At 39.2% G+C, this 19,557-nt stretch overlaps 1 protein-coding gene across 1 annotated transcript in view; it reads right to left on the reverse strand.

Annotated features, from left to right (window-relative positions):
• TULP3 (TUB like protein 3) overlaps window positions 1-19,557 on the reverse strand; it is a 34,908-nt gene that overhangs the window by 14,741 nt on the left and 610 nt on the right. The window contains exon 2 of the mRNA XM_084285102.1: window positions 4,475-4,526. Within this exon, the coding sequence (XP_084141228.1) occupies window positions 4,475-4,526 (52 nt within the window). The remainder of the gene's footprint in view (window positions 1-4,474; window positions 4,527-19,557) is intronic.

Here is a 19,557-nt window from a genome sequence, read left to right on the forward strand (position 1 = left end):
CATCAACCCTTTAAATCAGACAAATGCAGTAGTCACTTAGACACTTCATATAGTAATGTTGCAACATACAGCATATTCTGTCAATTTTATTACTCCATGCTTAAGCTAACAGAACAGACCAAACAGCACACAAGGACTCTCCATTTGCTGCACTATAGTTACAATTGGACTAGATGTTCTGTCTTTTAGGACAACTTCCCTCGTATACAGGAAATATATAGTTTATCCTCACTGGTTTGTACAATTAAACTAACATTGACAACCAAGATTATCAGCAAGATTAACACCAAGATTATCAGAGTAAAAATAAGAGCCCATGACCTATTAATTATATGGTAATTAAGCCTTCCATTATATTAGCATACAATTTCTAAACATCCTTAACAAGGGCTTATTCTGCCACTGCAGTTATAAATGCTGTCACAATGCAGTAAAAGCAGGTCAGTACTTGCAAAGGAAATGGCTTTTGTGAAAAGGCTATCATCTAACAGGGAGAACTCAGACAGCTCCCAGAAACAGATGTTTCGAGATAAAACAGAGGAGGAAATAAACAAACAAACAAAAAACCACCCAGTCATTAAAATAAGACTGATTTAGTAATAGGAAAAGATCTACCTTGTAAAATATTTCTGTGTAATTCAGGATTGAAAGGAAATAACTTTATATCCATAAGTGGATGTTAAAAATAAAGCTTTTTTCTAAAAATAATTTCTTCACCAAGTGCTTCTCAGTTAAGGATCCAAGTATCCAACAGATAAATAGTAACAACAACTCAACTCACTTGAGACTAATGTTTTTGGAATCCTTTCCTGCTACACTTTTTCTCTCTCTTGTTGGAACTTTTCTCTCCTGTTAGGCTTTTTATCTCAAGTGAGGACAGTTTCTGAGGCAACCTCTCCCTGAAAGGTTCCAACACAACTTGGTCCTTTATTCTTTCTTTCTGCTTTTCAAGTTATTTTCTCCAAAATATGTACTTTTTTAAATTCGTGATTTCACTTTGAAGACTAGATAGTAATACAGGTATCACTCATTACTGCAAAAGTATTTGCACAGATTGTCCTGCACAGCAAAAAATACATAGAATTACAAAGAGATTATCAGACTGGTCTAGAGAAAAGGAAGAAAAACAAGCAGCAAAGTAGAATTCTTAGAAAATGCTCAGTCATCACAGGTCAGAATATTTTCTCTACAAGCATAGTCAAATTGTCCAGAAGAATTCAAATATTTTTTAAATTATTATTTTAAATTAATGCTAAGTGAAAATTAAAAATACATCTGTAATATTTTCTAAATCTGTAATAGTTGACATAAAAGGAGTCGGGAAAAACTGGAATAAAAAAAATAAAATAAAAATTTGAAAAAACTGTTGCCGAGGCTTTTCTACATGGCAAATACACAATTAGAAAAAACAAACAAACAAACAAAAAAAAACACATTCTAAAGGCAGTAAGAAAGTACATAGCTTGAAACTATTATTGGGATCAGTATGGGATGTAATAATTTTTAGAGTTACTAAACTGATTATTTTATTAGATCATTTAAAAAATAATAATAATTTATAATAATAATTTACTACTTACCTGTCTATACATTTATTTTCTTATTATAGTAAATTCTGCTTCATTAATGACTTTGTGGGGACTCACCAATCTAACAGGGTAATAGGGTCCTACTGAAATATATACTTAATTGCTGGTATATGTGACCAACCTTCTTTTCACAAGAACTTCAAGATAACCAAAGTGATGAAACTTGATAGTAATTTCGTTTGTTTTTAAAAGGTTTCTTTCTACTGCTTTGCTTATTGAGATGAAAATCTACAAGCTCATTGAAGGGATGGTTAGTAACAGTTCCTTCTCCATGCACAAGGTGGCAAAGCAGCATTACCTTCAGCACTGTGTGCTCTTAGACTTGTTCCACTAAGATGAAATCTAAAAAAACAAGCTGTATTTTGTTTCCTTTTGTCTACTAAGTGGCCTTTTCCTCCAGCTCTGAGTTTGGTACTCTTCCTACCAGTGCGATGAACAGAAAGATTGTACGCAAGAAGGCTTCAACCACTTCACTCTTGAAGATGCAATATCATACTATTTATTATTTGGCATGGTCCCACCTTAGCAGGCCACATGGGATGGATCCCAGCACTGCGGCATCCTCTCCTCTCTTCCAGCTCCTCCTCAGTTCATACTGAGACACCACGGACAATGCTAGTGATGATGGCATTAATGAAAAACTTGGTATCAATAATACCAAACTAAGCACATTCAGAAATATGCCTTCAGCTTCCCCCTATGCATCCACGGAGAGGTGGCAGCACCACGGTTTTGAGCTTCAGGTGCCTGAAAAGAAACATGTTCTACTGCTGGGGAAGTAAACGCTGTCTGAGAAGTCACCCACTCTCTCCTCATGGAAAAGGCAGTAGTCTAGACAAAAGCATCCTGTTAGACAGACCTGGCCCACAGATGGATCTTGATGTCAAGCATTGTTATAAATAACACTTCATTGCAATTACAGGGTTTCCAAATCCCTCTTAAAGATGGATGAGAAACACAAATCTTTGCTGTGACAAATGCTTATTCCAGATTCTTTGTGTGGTCAAAGGTGATAAACATGATTCTACTGTATTTTGCAAAAACATCCTGTAATTTTTATCTCAGTTCCAACAAACATTTGAAATTGATCAAGTGTGCTATCAGCTACAACCAGCAATGACCATCGTCTCTGATACTGATTTGCCACTGACCTCTATTTCTTCAGAAAGCATGGTACTTACTACTCATGTAAAAGATAGAAGTAGACTTTCAAAGTTAACATTGAAACCTAAAAATACAATCCTAAATGAGAGACTGTTAGCATTTCTCAGCAAATCTCAATTGCAAGCTGCAGTGGAGCTCGGGTGTTAAAATACATTTTACTAAAACTTTCTAGCTATCATTTTTTGAAGATTGCAATCAATAAAACCAAAAAAGCCTGAAATAAAATTGCTGAAGTGTATGAATTCTATAAAATCACTTCTTCATTGTTTAACTGACAGCTGCTCCAAGGAAATCCCGCCCATCCCAGCAGCTTTGTTTTGGTGGAACAGTGCTGTATCTCCATGGCAATGTCTGAAACTGGCATACATTGACCACAGTATTGAACACGAAGAGCCAGTAGCCACTGCCAGCTCATGACCCAAGACAACAATTCTGAAATGGACATCAAGGTTCATCACCAAGCAGTAAGACCATCTTTAGTCTGGGAACTTCTTACTGAATGGCACTGGGCATTATGTGTTTTTTTTTTTGTTTTGTTTTGTTTTTTTTCTCCCAGTAAGTATTACTGAAAAGCTTACAGGTAAAAGGGTCACTGTAGCTTCTACAGTTACGACCAAAGATCATTTTTACTCCCTAATCTGTGGTGTTTTAGGTAACAGCCTACATATGTACTGAGATAAAGTTGGTAATAAATCTAACGTCTGAATTCAAAGCTAAATAGATTAGAAATAACAAACAAGTTTTGGTAAAGTGGGCTACTAATCAATACATCAGTTCCCCAAAGAGTGTTATGTCTGGATTTAAAGATCCTCAGCTAAGAGACAGCATTTCTAAAAAACATACTTTAAAGTTCTACCTAGATTAATTTAATGTAATATGGTGATTTCTGTTTCATGTGGAATAGGCAGCTAGATGAGTATAATAATTTCAAAACTTCTAACCTATAGAGAAGCATTTGAAATTTCAGAGGATGCACACTTTATTGCTTTCATGAGTAGCTAATCAAGGCATCCAGCAAATAACACTCACATGCTTTAAAAATTAAGACATAAATCCTAATATCTGATAAATGCTTGGCTGCATTTGATTTTATTTAGTTACTTATTTTTAGGAAATGAAAAAAGAAATAGAGATATGCTGGAAATCTCTTTCAACAACAGTATTAAGCAGATCTTTCTACAGCTTAGGGAACACTTCTCTTTCACTTTGAGGTCATTCCCTACAGTCTTCCAACCTTTTTATTCATTCCTCCCTTTTGGTGACTCAATTCCAATGAAATGAGAAGGACATGTGGAAAAGTAAATGTATCAAAGAAATCAAACCTACAAGCCATAGCAATGTTGACTAACAAAAACCAGGCAAATCTTTAAAGAAAAATGTTAGAAATCAGATCTGTTTATATTCTTCAGACTAAATATTTTTAATCACTTCACTCCCAGTTCTCAAGTCTCTGTGACACTGTGAATTCACATAAAACCTTGCATATTGCAACTCAAGTTAAAGAACATGGACAGGATTCACTGTTGCTGTACACCTTACGTAGTTCTGAGCAAAAAATTACACAGTAAATGACAACAGGCTGGGAAATTAAGAGGAAAAATGAGGGAGAGGAAGGAAGAGAAAAAGGAAACAAGCACTTTAACCTCCTCCCTTCCTACAACGAGATAGCTAATGTTTGTTTTCCTGTACTTATTTTTGCCAGCTTGTGCACAATCATTTACCTGATTCTCTAGTTTCAGTTGTCGTAGTTTCATGCCTTCATCCTCAAAAATGCTGTGAAAGTGAAAGAAATAAACAATTATTACTAGAAAATAGTTTGCATTATAAGAACACAACATTCATAGACCGCAACATAACTGTTGAGATTTTTTTTTTAAAAAAAGCATAATTTCTATCCCACAGAAAAGCCAAGCCACCAGGCATTATACAAGAAACATACTTCATGTTCTGTCACAAACAAGACCAGCCTGTGATTTAGTCACGTTAGTAAACTGTTCTGAAAACATTTTGTAAGCCAAAAGAAACTTCATTACTCATAGACAGATAACGAGCCACTGCTGAGGTGGGCTTTGAGACAAGACAATTCAGTATAGTCCTTTATCCTTCATAAAATACCCAATTCCAAACTAAATCAAAAAGTTGAGGCTTTGTCTTGGGTCAATCTGTATTATTTACGTCTCCTACCAGACTTCCTAGAACTACTGTTAACACCTGTAAATGTATGCAACACCTGAAATTAATTCCCACAGACAAAAGAAAAAGTAATTTCCCTACTTATTTTATAACCAATTTTCATAAGAACTTTGGGTTTTGTTTCTAAGTTGTGTTTCATATAGAATCTTTTCCTTTTGTAGGATAATGAATTATTACATAAACTGCAATTTAGAGCAGTTAACCCTACAAAGAAAAAAAGTTAATTGACAAGCACATATTCTGCCTACCACAGTTGTGTGCTTTCCTCCTACACAGCTTTGACGAAGACGTCTCCTGAAGTGAGACAACTTTAATACTGCAGTAAAAAGTCACTTACTACAAGAAACAGATAGGCGTTATGTATTTTTTATGGTATGCAGAAAAGCAGGACTAGCCAACATTGAAATTTAAACAGGAAATTTTGTCTGGTCTAGGTACACAGAAATGACCAGTGATGTGAAGCCACAAGCTGGAAGACAGTGCTGAATGTAACTTCAAAAAAGGAAAAATCAGAGAAAGAAATGGCATGTGTGTGTTTGCAAAAGTATGCAAAAAATGCATGTGTGTTTGTAAAAGTATGCAAAAAAAAAAAGTATGCAAACATGAAGTATGGATGTACATAGTGCAAACAAGTAGAAAAGCCTCAGTCTGCTTAACCCATAGAGAATCCACACTTGACTCAACTTCCAGGCAAGCAAGGAAGTTAAGTCAAATGAGGCTGAAGTCCTTACAGACAGATTACCCTGTCCAACATTGGTCCTGTTCTGGAAGGCAGAAACATGCAGAGAAAGAAGTTTTGTATGAGCACACCATAAACAACAGCTTATATACCCTAAAGCTGATGCTTACTGCTCAACTAAAGGTATTTTAGAAGAAGTTACCAATCCCATTGTTTTTTACTTTGCAGTTTTGCTGATTTCTAGATTTTTTTTTCCTTGATGTATTTTACATACCATCACATAATGGCTCTAGGACCCTGGAAACACCTTGATTATATAAACTGACCTTACTCCTCATTCAAGCCAGTAATAGCTAGCACCTTGGATTCAAAGGCAATGTGGAGGGGCTGGAAAAATTGATGTCTTTCTTGAAGAGTGATGGAGAGCTACTGAGTGTCCCCACGGCAACATTTACAGTAATACACTCGTCTCCATCTCAAAACATCCACAATTTGAAAAGAAACAGAGACATATCTATTGAATGCAGAGAGATATATTAGTTGCCACACGAAACTACAACAAAAAATATGAAATGTTTTTTATTTAAAGCATAGGTGATGGAAAAGGCCACTTTTGGCATAACCAGAAAAGGTACTTGAAGGAAAAAAAAAAAAAAAAAAAAACAAGAAAAAGAAAAAGCAGTGAAAATTAAAAATCTTTCTTTTTATATGCCAAATGTCTTAAAATATGGATGACATCAGTTAAATTCTGTAAAGAGTTTGTCATAAAGCAATCAATATAGCTCTCATCAATTTTTACTAATATGTGGACATATTCTTATATAAAATTAGAAACAAATACGAAGTTGTACTGCGTTGATACAAATGACTGTCTGTATTTTTATTGCTTTTCCTAACAGAAAATAAGCCCATAGCAATTTGAATCTCTTCTTCAGAAAAACAAGCAGCAGTACTTATAAAAACAAGGTTCTAAGTTTTCATTTTTACCTGTATGACAATAAAACACTGGAATACTAGGTCATGCACATGAGACTTGTGGATATCCTCAATTAATATTATTTACTTTGTATTTTTAATTTATTTTCTACCCACATTGGAATAAAGTTATGTAACTTCAAAGACAGGTCTGAAGACTATTGGAAGAGGAAGGACCATGATGCAGACTATGTAACCCCTCACCTTTGGCCACTTAGTTGAGACTTTAAAGGGGTTTAAATACATAAAGGTTTTAACAGGTCACAAAACTTTAGAAAACAAAAGACAAGAGAGTGTTCTTTTTTACTATTTACTGTTAAACACAGACTTAAATCACCTTATAGCAGGCAACAAAATGAGCAGCCTTCAATCTTCTCCATTAAAAAATGTAAGGATTTACATAAGGATCAAAATAAAATAAAATAAAATAATAAAAACAAAACAAAACAAAAACAAGAGCACTGGGATACTATAAATAGTAGCTAAAAACGTTACACAATTCTTATTTACTCCTGCAACATTCCCTCCAGCACTTAGTCATCAGAAAAGTATAACACAGTAACCACTCAAAAGAACTTTCTTTCCCCACCTCCATTCCAACTTTTTTTTCTAACCACCACAGTGAAATTGGTGTTGTTACAAACCTTGCCAGAAAAGGCTGTGCAAGAGTTCACTCCACAGCTCATCACTAAGGAATGCAAGCAGTGTGCTAACACAGCTGCAGGCTTCAAACAGGAAGCCTTCCGATGGACATGCCCACACAAAACCACTGTGCTTTTCGCTACGCTCTGTTCTGTTTGATGGATTTACGTGCAGTGAGTGGAATTCAATATCCAGTAGGAAAAGGAAAAATAACCAGCATTTCCATAGCTGCAACAACATAGTTCAAAATAAATAAATAAATAAATAAATAAATAACCCATTTACCTTTGATAAATAAGAACTGAAAATATTGAAGTAGCCTGTCATAATCCTCCTCTTTCCAACTATTGGGGTAGAGTAGATTGTACAACACCCTGCCCACTGATCCCTTTGCTAAATTCTGGGCTCCTCACAACATCCCCAAAAAGGATATTGAGTTGCTTGAGTACGTGCAGAGAAGAGCAACAAAGCTGGTGAAGGAACTAGAAAACAAGAGTTATGAGGAGCTGATGAAGGAACTGGAGTTGGTTAGCCTGAAGAAGAGGAGGCTGAGGGGAGAGGTCACTGCTCTCTGCAAATACCTGAAAGGAGGCTGCAGCAGGGAGGATGTTGGTCTGTTTTTTTCAGGTGACAGTGGTTTCAGTGGTAGGACACGAAGAAGCAGTCTCAAGCTGTGCCAGGGGAAGTTTAGACTGGATATCAGGAGAATTTCTTCATGGAGAGGGTGGTCAAGCATTGGCACAGGCTGCCTAAGGAAGTGGTGGAATCCCCGTCCTTGGAGGTATGGAGATGTGTGGGTGCATCACTGAGACGCGCGGTTTAGTGATGGGACTTGGAAGGTCAAGTTGATGGTTGGACTTGATAATCTTGAAGGCCTTTTCCAACTTAAATGATTCTACGGTTTGAATTTAGCAGAATCCTCTACCTCTCCTACTAAAGCCTCATGATGGATAATCCTGTAAGTGCAACACTAAAGCTAAACAAATTCAGGCTCCAAATGAAACATATTTAACATTGTGACTAATTCACCATTGTCCTCATAGAGGCATGGATTTCAGGAGAAACAGCAGCCTTTAATCAAGCCTGAATATTATTATGTTAAAACCTGTTCTCATGAAGTAAGGGTACAGTCTACCTCAGATTTCAAGCGTGGCTATCCCAGATGGGAGACCTACGCCTTCTTCGTTCAAGTTATAGCAATGGATCAATTAAGATTCCTTTATGTAATAACTGTTGAAGCGTTAAGAGGCAAATGAAAGGTTGTCTTTATTATGGACTGGTTTTCAAGGAACTGGCTTGTTGCACCTGTAAGCAAGAGGCAGCAAGCAGGGGAAGTGAGAAGACCTATAGCAAATACAGACTGTAGAAAGAATTCTCTACGTGATACAGAATTCACAGGAAAGACATGTTTGAAATACATCAGGCAAAGGAAAAGTCTCAAGATAGTTTTTCCTATACGCAAAAAAGTAGGGTCATTCCTCATGTCAGAAGTCCACTGAACAAATACCCTACACAGCTTCTTCTCCTAAATAAGCAACATCGTAAGGTCTGAGAAGTTTTCCAGACAGATCAGCCCATCCTGTAATTCAAGTACTTACAGGTTTGATAAATAATTAAAAGAGGAGGGTTCTCTAACCTCTTTAAACACGTCAGACTAGCTGACAGAAACAGACCCCACCAAAGCCTTAAAAGAAACTCTGACATGAGAGAAAGATAGATGGTTTGCTGTGCTTTTGGACTGTTTCCAATGCTTTATCTCATTTACAGGAACTCCAAGGCATAATAAAATTGCACCATTTTCCTCCACAAAGCTCCCAAACATAACAATATTTTACGTTCCATTTCTCACTCTAGAGAGCTCCTTATATCAGGGCTCTAACAAGGCTAACATAACTCCTTTTTTCTTTGCAGGACAGTTTATTAATGTGGTAGCAGGGATCACATCTCTGAACAATAGTCCTAGAATTAAGAATTGGAGAATGTGTACAATATGGCTTGTGGCTCATATCTTCGTCTGCTGTATTTTATCTTTAGCTGTAGAAATGCAAGTAAAATGAAATTTAGTTAAGAAATATGGAGTCTGCTGGTATGAAAGGGTTTTCATGCTTTAACTCTCCAAAGAGCTTTCTTAAGTATTGTTCTCATGTTCCCCTCACTACAGCTATAAAGAAAAACAAATGGTGCAGAAAATAACAAATTTGAAGCAGGATTCTAATACTTAAAAAAAAAAAAAAAAGTTCCATATAGAAGTTTCAGTGCTGTCTCTGGAAAGTGGCTGAGGAACAGAATTAATCTGTAATGCAGCTTCCAATCCACAAAAGTGAGGAATCCAATTTGCTTTCCTTGCAACTGACACAATTTTATATTGTTCACCTCTGGGAAAATGTGTAACAGCACCCACTGGAGTGAGGACTATCAAGCTGTTCTGCCTTCCCGAAGGTAGAGGAGTTTTCTTTGGTAGACACAGGATATTCTTTGCTTCATAATTAAGTGAACTACCAGAGAGACTCCTGAGGCAAAACAGGATCTGCTGTGAATCAGCCATGAAATACCACTCCCATTTCTAAATGGCAGAGATCACATTACATCAACACCTCAATTATACGTTATTTTCAAGCAGTTGGTATTTCAATAAAAGGGAAAGTTTTACCTTCTGTTTTTGTGTTGGTTTTAAAATAAGAATCCTTTCTTCAGGAAAACAGTTTTATCTGTGATTCTTCCCCAAAGAAACAAGCATAGATTTTGAATGCCAGTAGCATGCTGTTTAAAGAAACATTTCACAAAATTTGTTTGGATAGTTTTTCACCTACTGAACTATACATGGGAAGAATGCTACGGGACCAGTTAGCCCATAATTTTGGAAGCAATCCTGAATGAATGGATATATTACAGTGAATAAGGATTCTCTTAGAAAAGCACTAGCAGTAAGTATCTTAACTTAAAACTACTGAAGAACATCCTAAAGAAACTCTATGGCAAATTATTCCTTTACAACTTCTACTCTACCTACATCTGAGTTAAAAAATGGAACTACAGTGTGGAATTATTAGGTGCTTTGAAGTGACATGTACCAGGAATGTACCAAAACAACACAACCAACAACACAAATCACTAAGGCTGGCACTCTGAAAAAAAAAAAAAAAATATATATATATATATATATATATATGTTCTTTATACACACACAGACGTTTTGCTATTACTGTGGCAAAACAGATGCCCCAACAACTCGGTGCAATAGAAATACCAAGCTGAAGAAAAGAATTACAGAAAAAATAATCCAAGATACATGTGCTACAGAAAAAAACCTTTTGTTACAAAACATGAACAGATTAACTTCTGTTGTCAAAAGCCAAGAGAACATTCAATTTGATACAAACCTATTCTTGCAACACCATGTTCTTCATACTTAAATAATACAGGCAATGATACCATTAAATACAAAATGACTTAATAAGTGAAGTGTAGCTGAAAGTAAGAGGCTGTTAAGGTTAAAACAGCTGAAAAGGAATACATTAGACTTGTCCTAAAGGAGTTCCTTTGGAAATTCATCCGTTTTGATATGACTGCTGACATGCCAGATGTAACTGCTGCAGTCTACTACTGACTGACTGCAGCTAGTTAATGCAAAAAAAAAAAAAAAAAAAAAAAAAAAAAGTATTTATCAGTATAGTGGAGACAAAGTTCTGTTTCTTAATTAAATCATAGAACGACTTGGGTGGGAAGAGACCTTAAAGATCATCTAAATCCACCACCCCCATAGGCAGGGATGCTGCCCACTAGATCAGATTGGCCAAGGCCCCATCAAGCCTTGCCTTGAACACCTCCAGGGATGAGGCATCTACAGCTTCTCTGGACAACCTGTTCCAGTGCCTCACCACGCTCTGAGCGAAGAATTTCCTCCTAACTTCTAATCTAAATCTCCCCTCTTTTAGTTTAAGACCATTCGCCCTTGTTCTATCATTATCTGCCTGTGCAAAGAGTACTTCTCTATCTTTTTTGTAAGACCCCTTTAAATACTGAAAAGCTGCAATGAGGTCACCCCAGAGCCTTCTCTTTTCCAGGCTGAACAGCCCCAGCTCTCTCAGCCTTTCTTCACAGGAGAGGTGCTCCAGCCCTCTGACCAACTACGTGGCTTTCCTCTTGACCTGCTCTAACAGGTCCACATCCTTCTTGTGCTGGGGGCCCCACACCTGGTACTCCAGGGAGGGCCTCACAAAGGCAGAGCAGAGGGGGACAATCACCTCCCTCGACCTGCTGGTCACACCTCTGTTGATGCAGCCCAGGATGCAGTTGGCCTGCTAGGCTGCAAGCACACACTGCTGGCTCATGTTGAGCTTTCCATCCACCAGAACCACTAAGACCTTCTCTGCAGGGCTGCTCTCAATGAGTTCTCCCAGTCTGTCCTCGTGTCTGGGATTGCCCTGACCCAGGTGCAGCACCTTGCACTTGGACTTGTTGAACCTCATTAGGTTCACATGAGCCCACTTCTCAAGCTTGTCCAGGTAGTAGAACACATTCCAGCGATTTTATAAGGTAAAATGAAATGACATAGGCAAGGTGAAATAGCCATTCAGAAGCATCACCCCTACCTTCAGTCTCAAAAGGGTATCTGTGGAAGCACAAAGCTCGAGAATAAAATTATGATCTTATAAATGCCACAGAATATTCTCTGCACTATTTCATACCCACACAAACACATCTTGTAATATGAAAAACTAATGTGGCAGGAGATGGTAGTATGAACTAAACAGGAATGTGATAATAAAGCAACATCAAAAAATGAGGGGTCTGTAGGAGAAAAACAGAATTATGGTGAAACAAAGAATAAAGCATGTTATCTCATCCCTTTATCAGAAATAGCTGATACTGTCTTGCTTGGTACCAAGTTGACCATGAGCCAGCAATGCAATGTACCCTCACCACTAAAGTGGCTAACAGTACTGAGGGCTGCATTTGCAGCTAGCAGCAAGTTGGGCAGGAGCGTTAATCGGCTTGAGGGCAGGAAGGCTCCGAAGAGAGATCTGAATAGGCTACATCAATGTGCTTCATCCAGTTGTATGGGCACTCAACAAGGCTAAATGCTGGGAGCTGCACTTGGGTCCACAACGTGAGAATTAAAGCTGTGTTTCTGCAGTAGAAAATTCCACTAATCTTGCATATTCAGAAGTAATTGCACAGGCACAACAGTGTGTGGGGGTACGTTAAGCAGATAAGGGAGAAACAAGCATCAGGCAGTAGGGGATATAAGGCCATTATACACTTTTGTTGTGTGCTCCTGCTTGCAGGATGTCCACCACTGCAATCATGAATAAACATGTTACTTCTCTGAGATCCTCGCCTGAGCCTGTGTTATTGGCTGCAGATTGCTTCTCACAATGACAATCGTATGCTGCAGTATATGCTTGGGGAAGAGTGGCTGGAAATCCGCCCAGCAAAAAGGACCTGGGGGTGTTTGTCGACTGCTGGCTGAACATGAGCCAGCAGTGTGCTCAGGTGGCCAAGAAGCCCAATTTCTGATAGACTGGCCTCTATCAGAAATAGTGTGGCCAGCAGAGCTAGGGAATGGATTGTCCCTCTGTACATGGCACTGGTGAGAGCACATGTTGAGTATTGTGTTCATTTTTGGGCCCCTCACTACAAGATAGATATTGACTGGCTGGAACACATTCAAAGAGCAATGAAGCTGGTGAAAGGACTGGAAGACATATGAGAAGCGACGGAGGGAATCGGGTTTGTTTAGTCTGGAGAAAAGGAGGCTGAGGGGAGACCTCATGGCTCTCTACAACTATCTGAAAGGAGGATGCAGCGAGGTGGGCGTCAGTTGCTCTTCTCACATGGCAAGTGATAAGATGTAAGGCAATGGCCTCAAGTTGTACCAGGGGAGGTTGAGGTTGGTTATCAGGAAGAATTTATTCATGGAAAAGGTGGTTAGGCATTGTAACAGGCTGCCCATTGAGGCAGTGGAGCTGCCATCCCTGGAGGTATGTAAGAGAGATGTGGACGTGGTGCTTAGGGACATGGTTTATTGGTGGACTTGTAGCACCTGGTGGATGGTTGGACTTGATGATCTCATGAGTTTTTTCCAACCTAAATAATTCAATGATTAGGAAGAGCACTGCCAGCATGTCAAGGGAGGTGGCCCTTCCTCTCTGCTCTGTACTGGTAAAGCCATAATATTAAGCACTATGTACAGTTCTGGGCTCCCTGGGAAAAGAAAGACATGGACACGCTGGAGCAAGTCCAACAAAGGGCCACCAAGGTTATTAAAGGGCCAGAACATCTCTCATATGAGGTGAGTCTGAGAGAGCCAGGACGGTTCAGCGAGGACCTTCTCAAGGTATGTAAATACTTGATGGGAGGGCATAAAGGAGATGGAGCAAGTAGTGCCTACTGATAGGACAGGAGGCAACAGTCAGGATTTAAAACACATGAAATTCCATCTGAACACAAAACATTTCTTTTTACTGTGAGGCTAGTCAAACACTGGAAGAGGTTGCTCAGCAAAGTTGTGGAGTTTCCTTCTGTGGAGATACTCAAAACCTGACTTGACACCATCCCGTGCAACCTGTTCTAGTTCACCGTATTTGAGCAGTGGGGTTGGTTGAGATGATCTCCTGAGGCTCCTTCTAACTTCCATGATTCCCTGATTCTGTCTGTTTGGATTCTGGAGATCACAAGATACACGGAAATCGTTTAGAGTCTAGGTCTTAGAGAATGAGTTAGGTGGCAATAAATAATTCAGGCTGTTACAGGAAAATGCAAGAGAAACACTAGCACCACAAAATGGTTAAACTATGAGCTTAGAACTATTTTGACTAACGTACTGTTTTGTATTTCATACGTCATTCAAAATTGGCTCATCAGGTACCAAGGATTAGCTCCTGCTACTTGGAACAAGGGGAATGGAACAAAGAAAAAGCAGCACTCTCTGAACAGATGCTAGAAAGTCTTCTAACTGGGTTAAAAAGAAGAGTGCAAACAAAAGCCAGTGTTGTTCTCTGTTAGACTATGGTGGGAAAACAGAAGATGGATTCATGTTTCCTTAGCAAGTCTTACATAACTGATTATAGCATACCTGAATTGAAATCATACCTATCCTTTTTCTGGAAGGAAGACCAAGAGAAGATGGAAATCCACATAGGCCACTATTGCAACCATTGGGGATGCTGGGAGGGAGGTACAGAGGAAGACAACAATAAGAATGTGCACATTCACTTATGTTCAGGTGCGTAGCCAAATGGGGTTTAAAACAGGGCTTTTATTAAAATATTTGTAAGAGGAGGGGGACAATGAACCTCCAGCCAGGCATATTCCTTCAAGAGTTCATAGCTGGTGACTCACAGGGATCCTGGCATTGACTTGGAAGATACAAATTTGTAACGTGAGTAAGGACCTTTCAGCTCTTAACCACTGATTCAATTGCAGAATGCTATACTTCCAAAAATCATGTGTATTCTGGTTAATTTAATGAAACTGAACTTTCTTCTATGAAGCAGAAACTGCCATAAGCAGAACACCAGCTTGTATTTAATGTACTTTCAACTACATACTCCAAATCCCCAGGGATATTTCACGTATACACATTGGCAAGATCCACAGTGCCTTAGATTCCTATAGTCTTCAATTTGTGAATTATTAAACCTTGCCTGTCACTTCTGTTGGCATTGTACTCCATTACAACACAAACCCATTTACATGCAAAGCAATTGCTACTCTCCCCTAGCAACAAAGTCTGCAGTTAAACAGCACACAGGGTGCATAACCCAGACTAGAGAGCAAAACACAAAGTTCCCTGAAAATAAATTTACTGCATGTCATGCCAAAAAATGTTTTATTGTCTGACAAACCAAAAAATAAGGGGAAAAAAATAAATTTTCTAAATTAATAGTACAGAATGGTATGTGGAGTTTTAGTTCCAGTCCAGTTCTTTTAAGTTTTAATGAGGAAGCTATTAAGAAGATTGAAACAGTAAAATTTAATTTCCATCCCAAACTAGATGACTCAGCAATATACTACATTTAGATTCTTGGGTTTTGTGTGTTTGTTTTTTGTTTGTTTTGGTTGGTTGGTTGGTTTGGCCTGTAATTTCACATAAGAATTTTAGATTGGAAAGGAGTGCAGAAGTAATCACAGACTTCTCTAACATCAAGAGGCTGTTAGAGTTTTACTATCACACAGGAGATGTTTTAAATAACACTAGGACTAAGGGTAAACGTTCTTGTACTAGTCTAAAACACTAGCTTTAGGCCTATCAGCAAATTCACTTACAAGAGCAGTCATTCCATAACCCAATTATAATACATTTAACAGCTTTATTGTGGAGATTACCCAGCTGTATCCCACTGATAAAACAAGACTGAAACTATCCTAGTGCAAGGCAATTTGCAGAAACAGTTTTCACACAACATGAAGGCACAATTATCTTGAAATCTGGGCACTTCCCCCTCCTACAAATGCCATATTGACAGTGGTTAAAAAAAATAAATAAATAAATAAAAAAGGCAGGAGAAAATAAAAATAACCTTTGCCTCTATAAAAATGGGCCATCAGTAACCTAAAGCATAAGGAATGGGAGAAGAACTTAGCTGAAGAGACAATTCAAATAAACAGCATCTTTAAGATTTTTATTGTTCTAACAACTGCAGTTACCAAGTGCGAACATTTCAAGTTGTGTCTGGAAATTTTAGTGACGAGAACAGTTTTGCTACTTTTTCTCTCTTGCCACTGCTGCCTGCATCACAGGAAGTGAACTGATTCCCTCTTTATTCACATTGACAAGAGCCGCAACAACCTGTAGCCACAAAGGTATTCTCTTCTTTCTAAAATGCGTTCCTAGGAGTACATCTCAACTGCATTTAAAAAATATTTATGAATTTATACCATTTTAGACAGATTTCTTGGTAATGCTCCACATTTAAAGGGATTGGGCAAGCAAGATATTAAGCCAATTTTCTTTTATCTAAGGATAAGATTTGTGAAATTGTAATCCCTGGGATTTACAAAACAGTTCTTGTTAATTCCAAGGAGGTCACCAGCACCCAAATAAAAATACCCAAGGGCTAACAGAGATGTTAATAGGATTTTAAAAGGAAACCTGGACTTTTCTGTCCTGTCTGGATTACAGGTATAGCTAAAATCATTCGCAAGTAACTTTGATCTTTTTTTCTCCCCAAACTTACAATTCAGGGGCATCTATGCAAAATAATCAAGCCCAGCAGTCTTCCAAGACTCCCAACAACCTTAACTATGCTACAGTCTTTCAAATATGGAAAGGCCTTTTGGCCGGAAATCACTTCTGAATATTTTTCAGTCCACGGGATCATAATCTTTGGAAATTTAGCTTATTGACAATAGGCCCTTTTTCTTCATTAACTTTTGAAGACACTCTGGAGTAACCTGGGATTCCAAAACTGAAAGCCACTAACTCATGTGTGTCTAGTCACCAGGAAAGCATCCAAAGTATGGGAGGTGGTGTGGTTTTACCCGGCTGGACAGCTGATTTCCACCATAACCATTCTCACTTCCCCTCCTCAGAAGAAGAGGGGGAGTGGGAGGAAGAAGAGAGAAGAAGATGGAGAAAGGATGAAAAAAATACAACTCAAGGGGTCAAAGGTTGAAATAAGGACAGGGAGATCACTCAACAATTGTTGTCATGGGGAAAAAAAAAAAAAACTGGCATAGGGAGATTAATATAATCTATTACCTATTACCAACAGGATAGAGCAATGAGAAACTAAAAGCAAACTAAAAACACCTTTCCCCCATCCACTCTCTTCTATGTCCCCCTCTCCTCCCCCAAGTGGCACAGGGGAATGGGACAATGGGGGCTGCAGTCAGTCCCTAACACTTTGCCTCTGCCACTCCTTCTCAGTCACTCTCCATCCCTGCTCCCCGTGGGGTCCCTCCCACAGGATGCCATCCTTCCTGAACTGAGCCTGTGGGGGCTGCCCACAGGCAGCAGCTCTTCAAGCACTGCTCCCACATGGCTCCGTACCACGGGGTCCATCCCCAGGAGCAAACTGCTCCAGCACGGGTCCCCCACGGCTGGGCGGCAGCTCCCACCCGACCCCCTGCTCCTGCGTGGGCTCCTCTCCACGGGCTGCAGCTCCGGCCCGGGGCCTGCTTCTGCGGGGGCTCTCCATGGGCCGCAGCCTCCTCCAGGCCACATCCCCCTGCTCCACCGGGGGCTCCTCCACCCATGGTGGGGGCTGCAGCGTGGAGATCTGCTCCATGTGGGACCCATGGGCTGCAGGGGGACAGCCTGCTCCACCAGGGGCCTCTCCACAGGCTGCAGGGGAACTGCTGCTGCCTGCCTGGAGCACCTCCTGCCCTCCTGCACTGGCTTTGGGGTCTGCAGGGCTGCTTCTCACTCCTCTCTCCCAGCTGCTGTTGTATAGCAGTTTTTTTTCCCTTCCTTAAATTTGGCCTCACAGAGGTGCAACCAGTGTGTTCCTTTGGCTCGCTCTGGCCAGCAGCAGGTCCCTTTGGAGCCAGCTGAAACCAGCATTTACACGGACCAACTTCTGGACTTTTCCACAGAAAGTCCGCCTGCAGCCCCTCACTACCAAAACCTTACCACGTAAACCCAATACAGGAGGGACCATTGTAGTTGACACCCATTTTTGTAATCTCTGAAAAGTCAGTCAAGATTTCAATGTCCTGAAAACAATGTTCTTCATGTGTGACATCTCCAAGTCAGAAGCTGAATCCCATTTGGAAGGAAGCGTGTGGGAAGCTTAAAACATTGCTGTTTACTATATAATTATTGTGTGAAATGGTAAAGTTCATTAGTCTCCGAGACTGTCAAGCACATACTACCAAAACACTCAAATTGCCTTCTCAATATTTTAAACGCAGTGATTTTAGTTAATTTATCTGAACATGTTAACCTTACCCAGCATTTTTAATTTCAGACTTTCCCAAATGAAAAGGAATGTTGTAGCACTAATCAAAACAATGAAATAGCTCCATCAATATTATCATATTATAAAGCATTAAGATTGACTTTCAGCTAGGCATGACAAAGCTAAGGTTAAATTGTTGGTTATTAGCAATAATGTACCACATTCATTTTTCTTTACAAAAAGACTGGACAAGTAACAAATTCATCAAATCATAGAATATCTTGAGTTGGAAGGGACCCACAAGGATCACAGAGTCCCAATCCTGGTTCCACACAGGACCACCCTAAAATGAAACCATGTCTGAATGTGTTGTCCAAACACTTCTTGAACTCCATCAGGCTTGGTGCCATGACCACTTCCCTGGGAAGCCTGTTCCAGTGCCCGACAACCAGTTGGTGAAGAACCTTCTCCCAGTAACCACCCTGAACCTCATCTGTGACAGGTTCATGCCATTTGCTTGGTCCCAGAATGGAGCCCTGTGGAACCCCGCTAGTGAGTGGCCACCAGCCTGATGTAACCCCATTTACTCTAACTCTTTGAGACCAACCCATCAACCAGTTGTTCACCACTCGTATTATGTATTTACCTAGCTGTAAGATAGACATTTTGCCCAGAAGGATACTGGGGGAAACTTTACTGAAATCCAAAAACATAAACTGGCTTCTGTTGGTCAACTAGGTGGGTGACCTTGTCATAAAAGGAAATTAAGTTCATTAAGCAGAACCTTCCCCTCATGAACCCATGTTGGCTGTGACCAATGACTGTATTGTCTTTCAGGTGTTTTTCAGTAACTCTCAGAAAAATCTTCACTATAATTTTATGAGGGACTGAGATGAGATTGACAGATCTGTAGTTACCAGGGTCTTCTTTCTGTTCCAGTTTTCAAAAAGGGCAAATGTTTGTTAGCTTCCAGTCACGTGGGACCTCTCCAGTTTGCTTTGCCAAACAAGAGCTGTAATTACTAAATTAGTCATTTACAGATACCTTTACCATTTTCTTCTTAGGAAAAGACCCTTCCTAAGAATACAGTTGTGGGGGTTTTGTTTGTTTGTCTTCCTGCAATTTATTATAGTGTTCCTGAACATTCCAAGTCAAAACCCTAAAAATAATAAGCCTTAAATATCTATTTAAAGACTACATACGTTTATTTAGGTTCATGTATTCTAGTATTCTTACCTTAATTAATGGAGACCGATAAAGAAAATAGATTATTTCTTTAATAAACTGGGGCTGAGAGGGATGAACTTGCACTAATGTAAGGCTGCTTCTGTGAGGCACCCCTATAGGCATGCAAAATAAGTTTCTTAGTAGAAAGAAGTTGTGCTACTGCAACTTATCAAAAGAGCAGTGTTGTTCTCTGTGGCTTCAATTCTGTAAAAATTTAAAAGTCTAATATCTATGCAAGAAA

The sequence above is a fragment of the Netta rufina genome (genome assembly GCF_964035555.1).
Source record: "Netta rufina genome assembly, chromosome: 1".
Taxonomy (NCBI): Eukaryota; Metazoa; Chordata; class Aves; order Anseriformes; family Anatidae; genus Netta; species Netta rufina.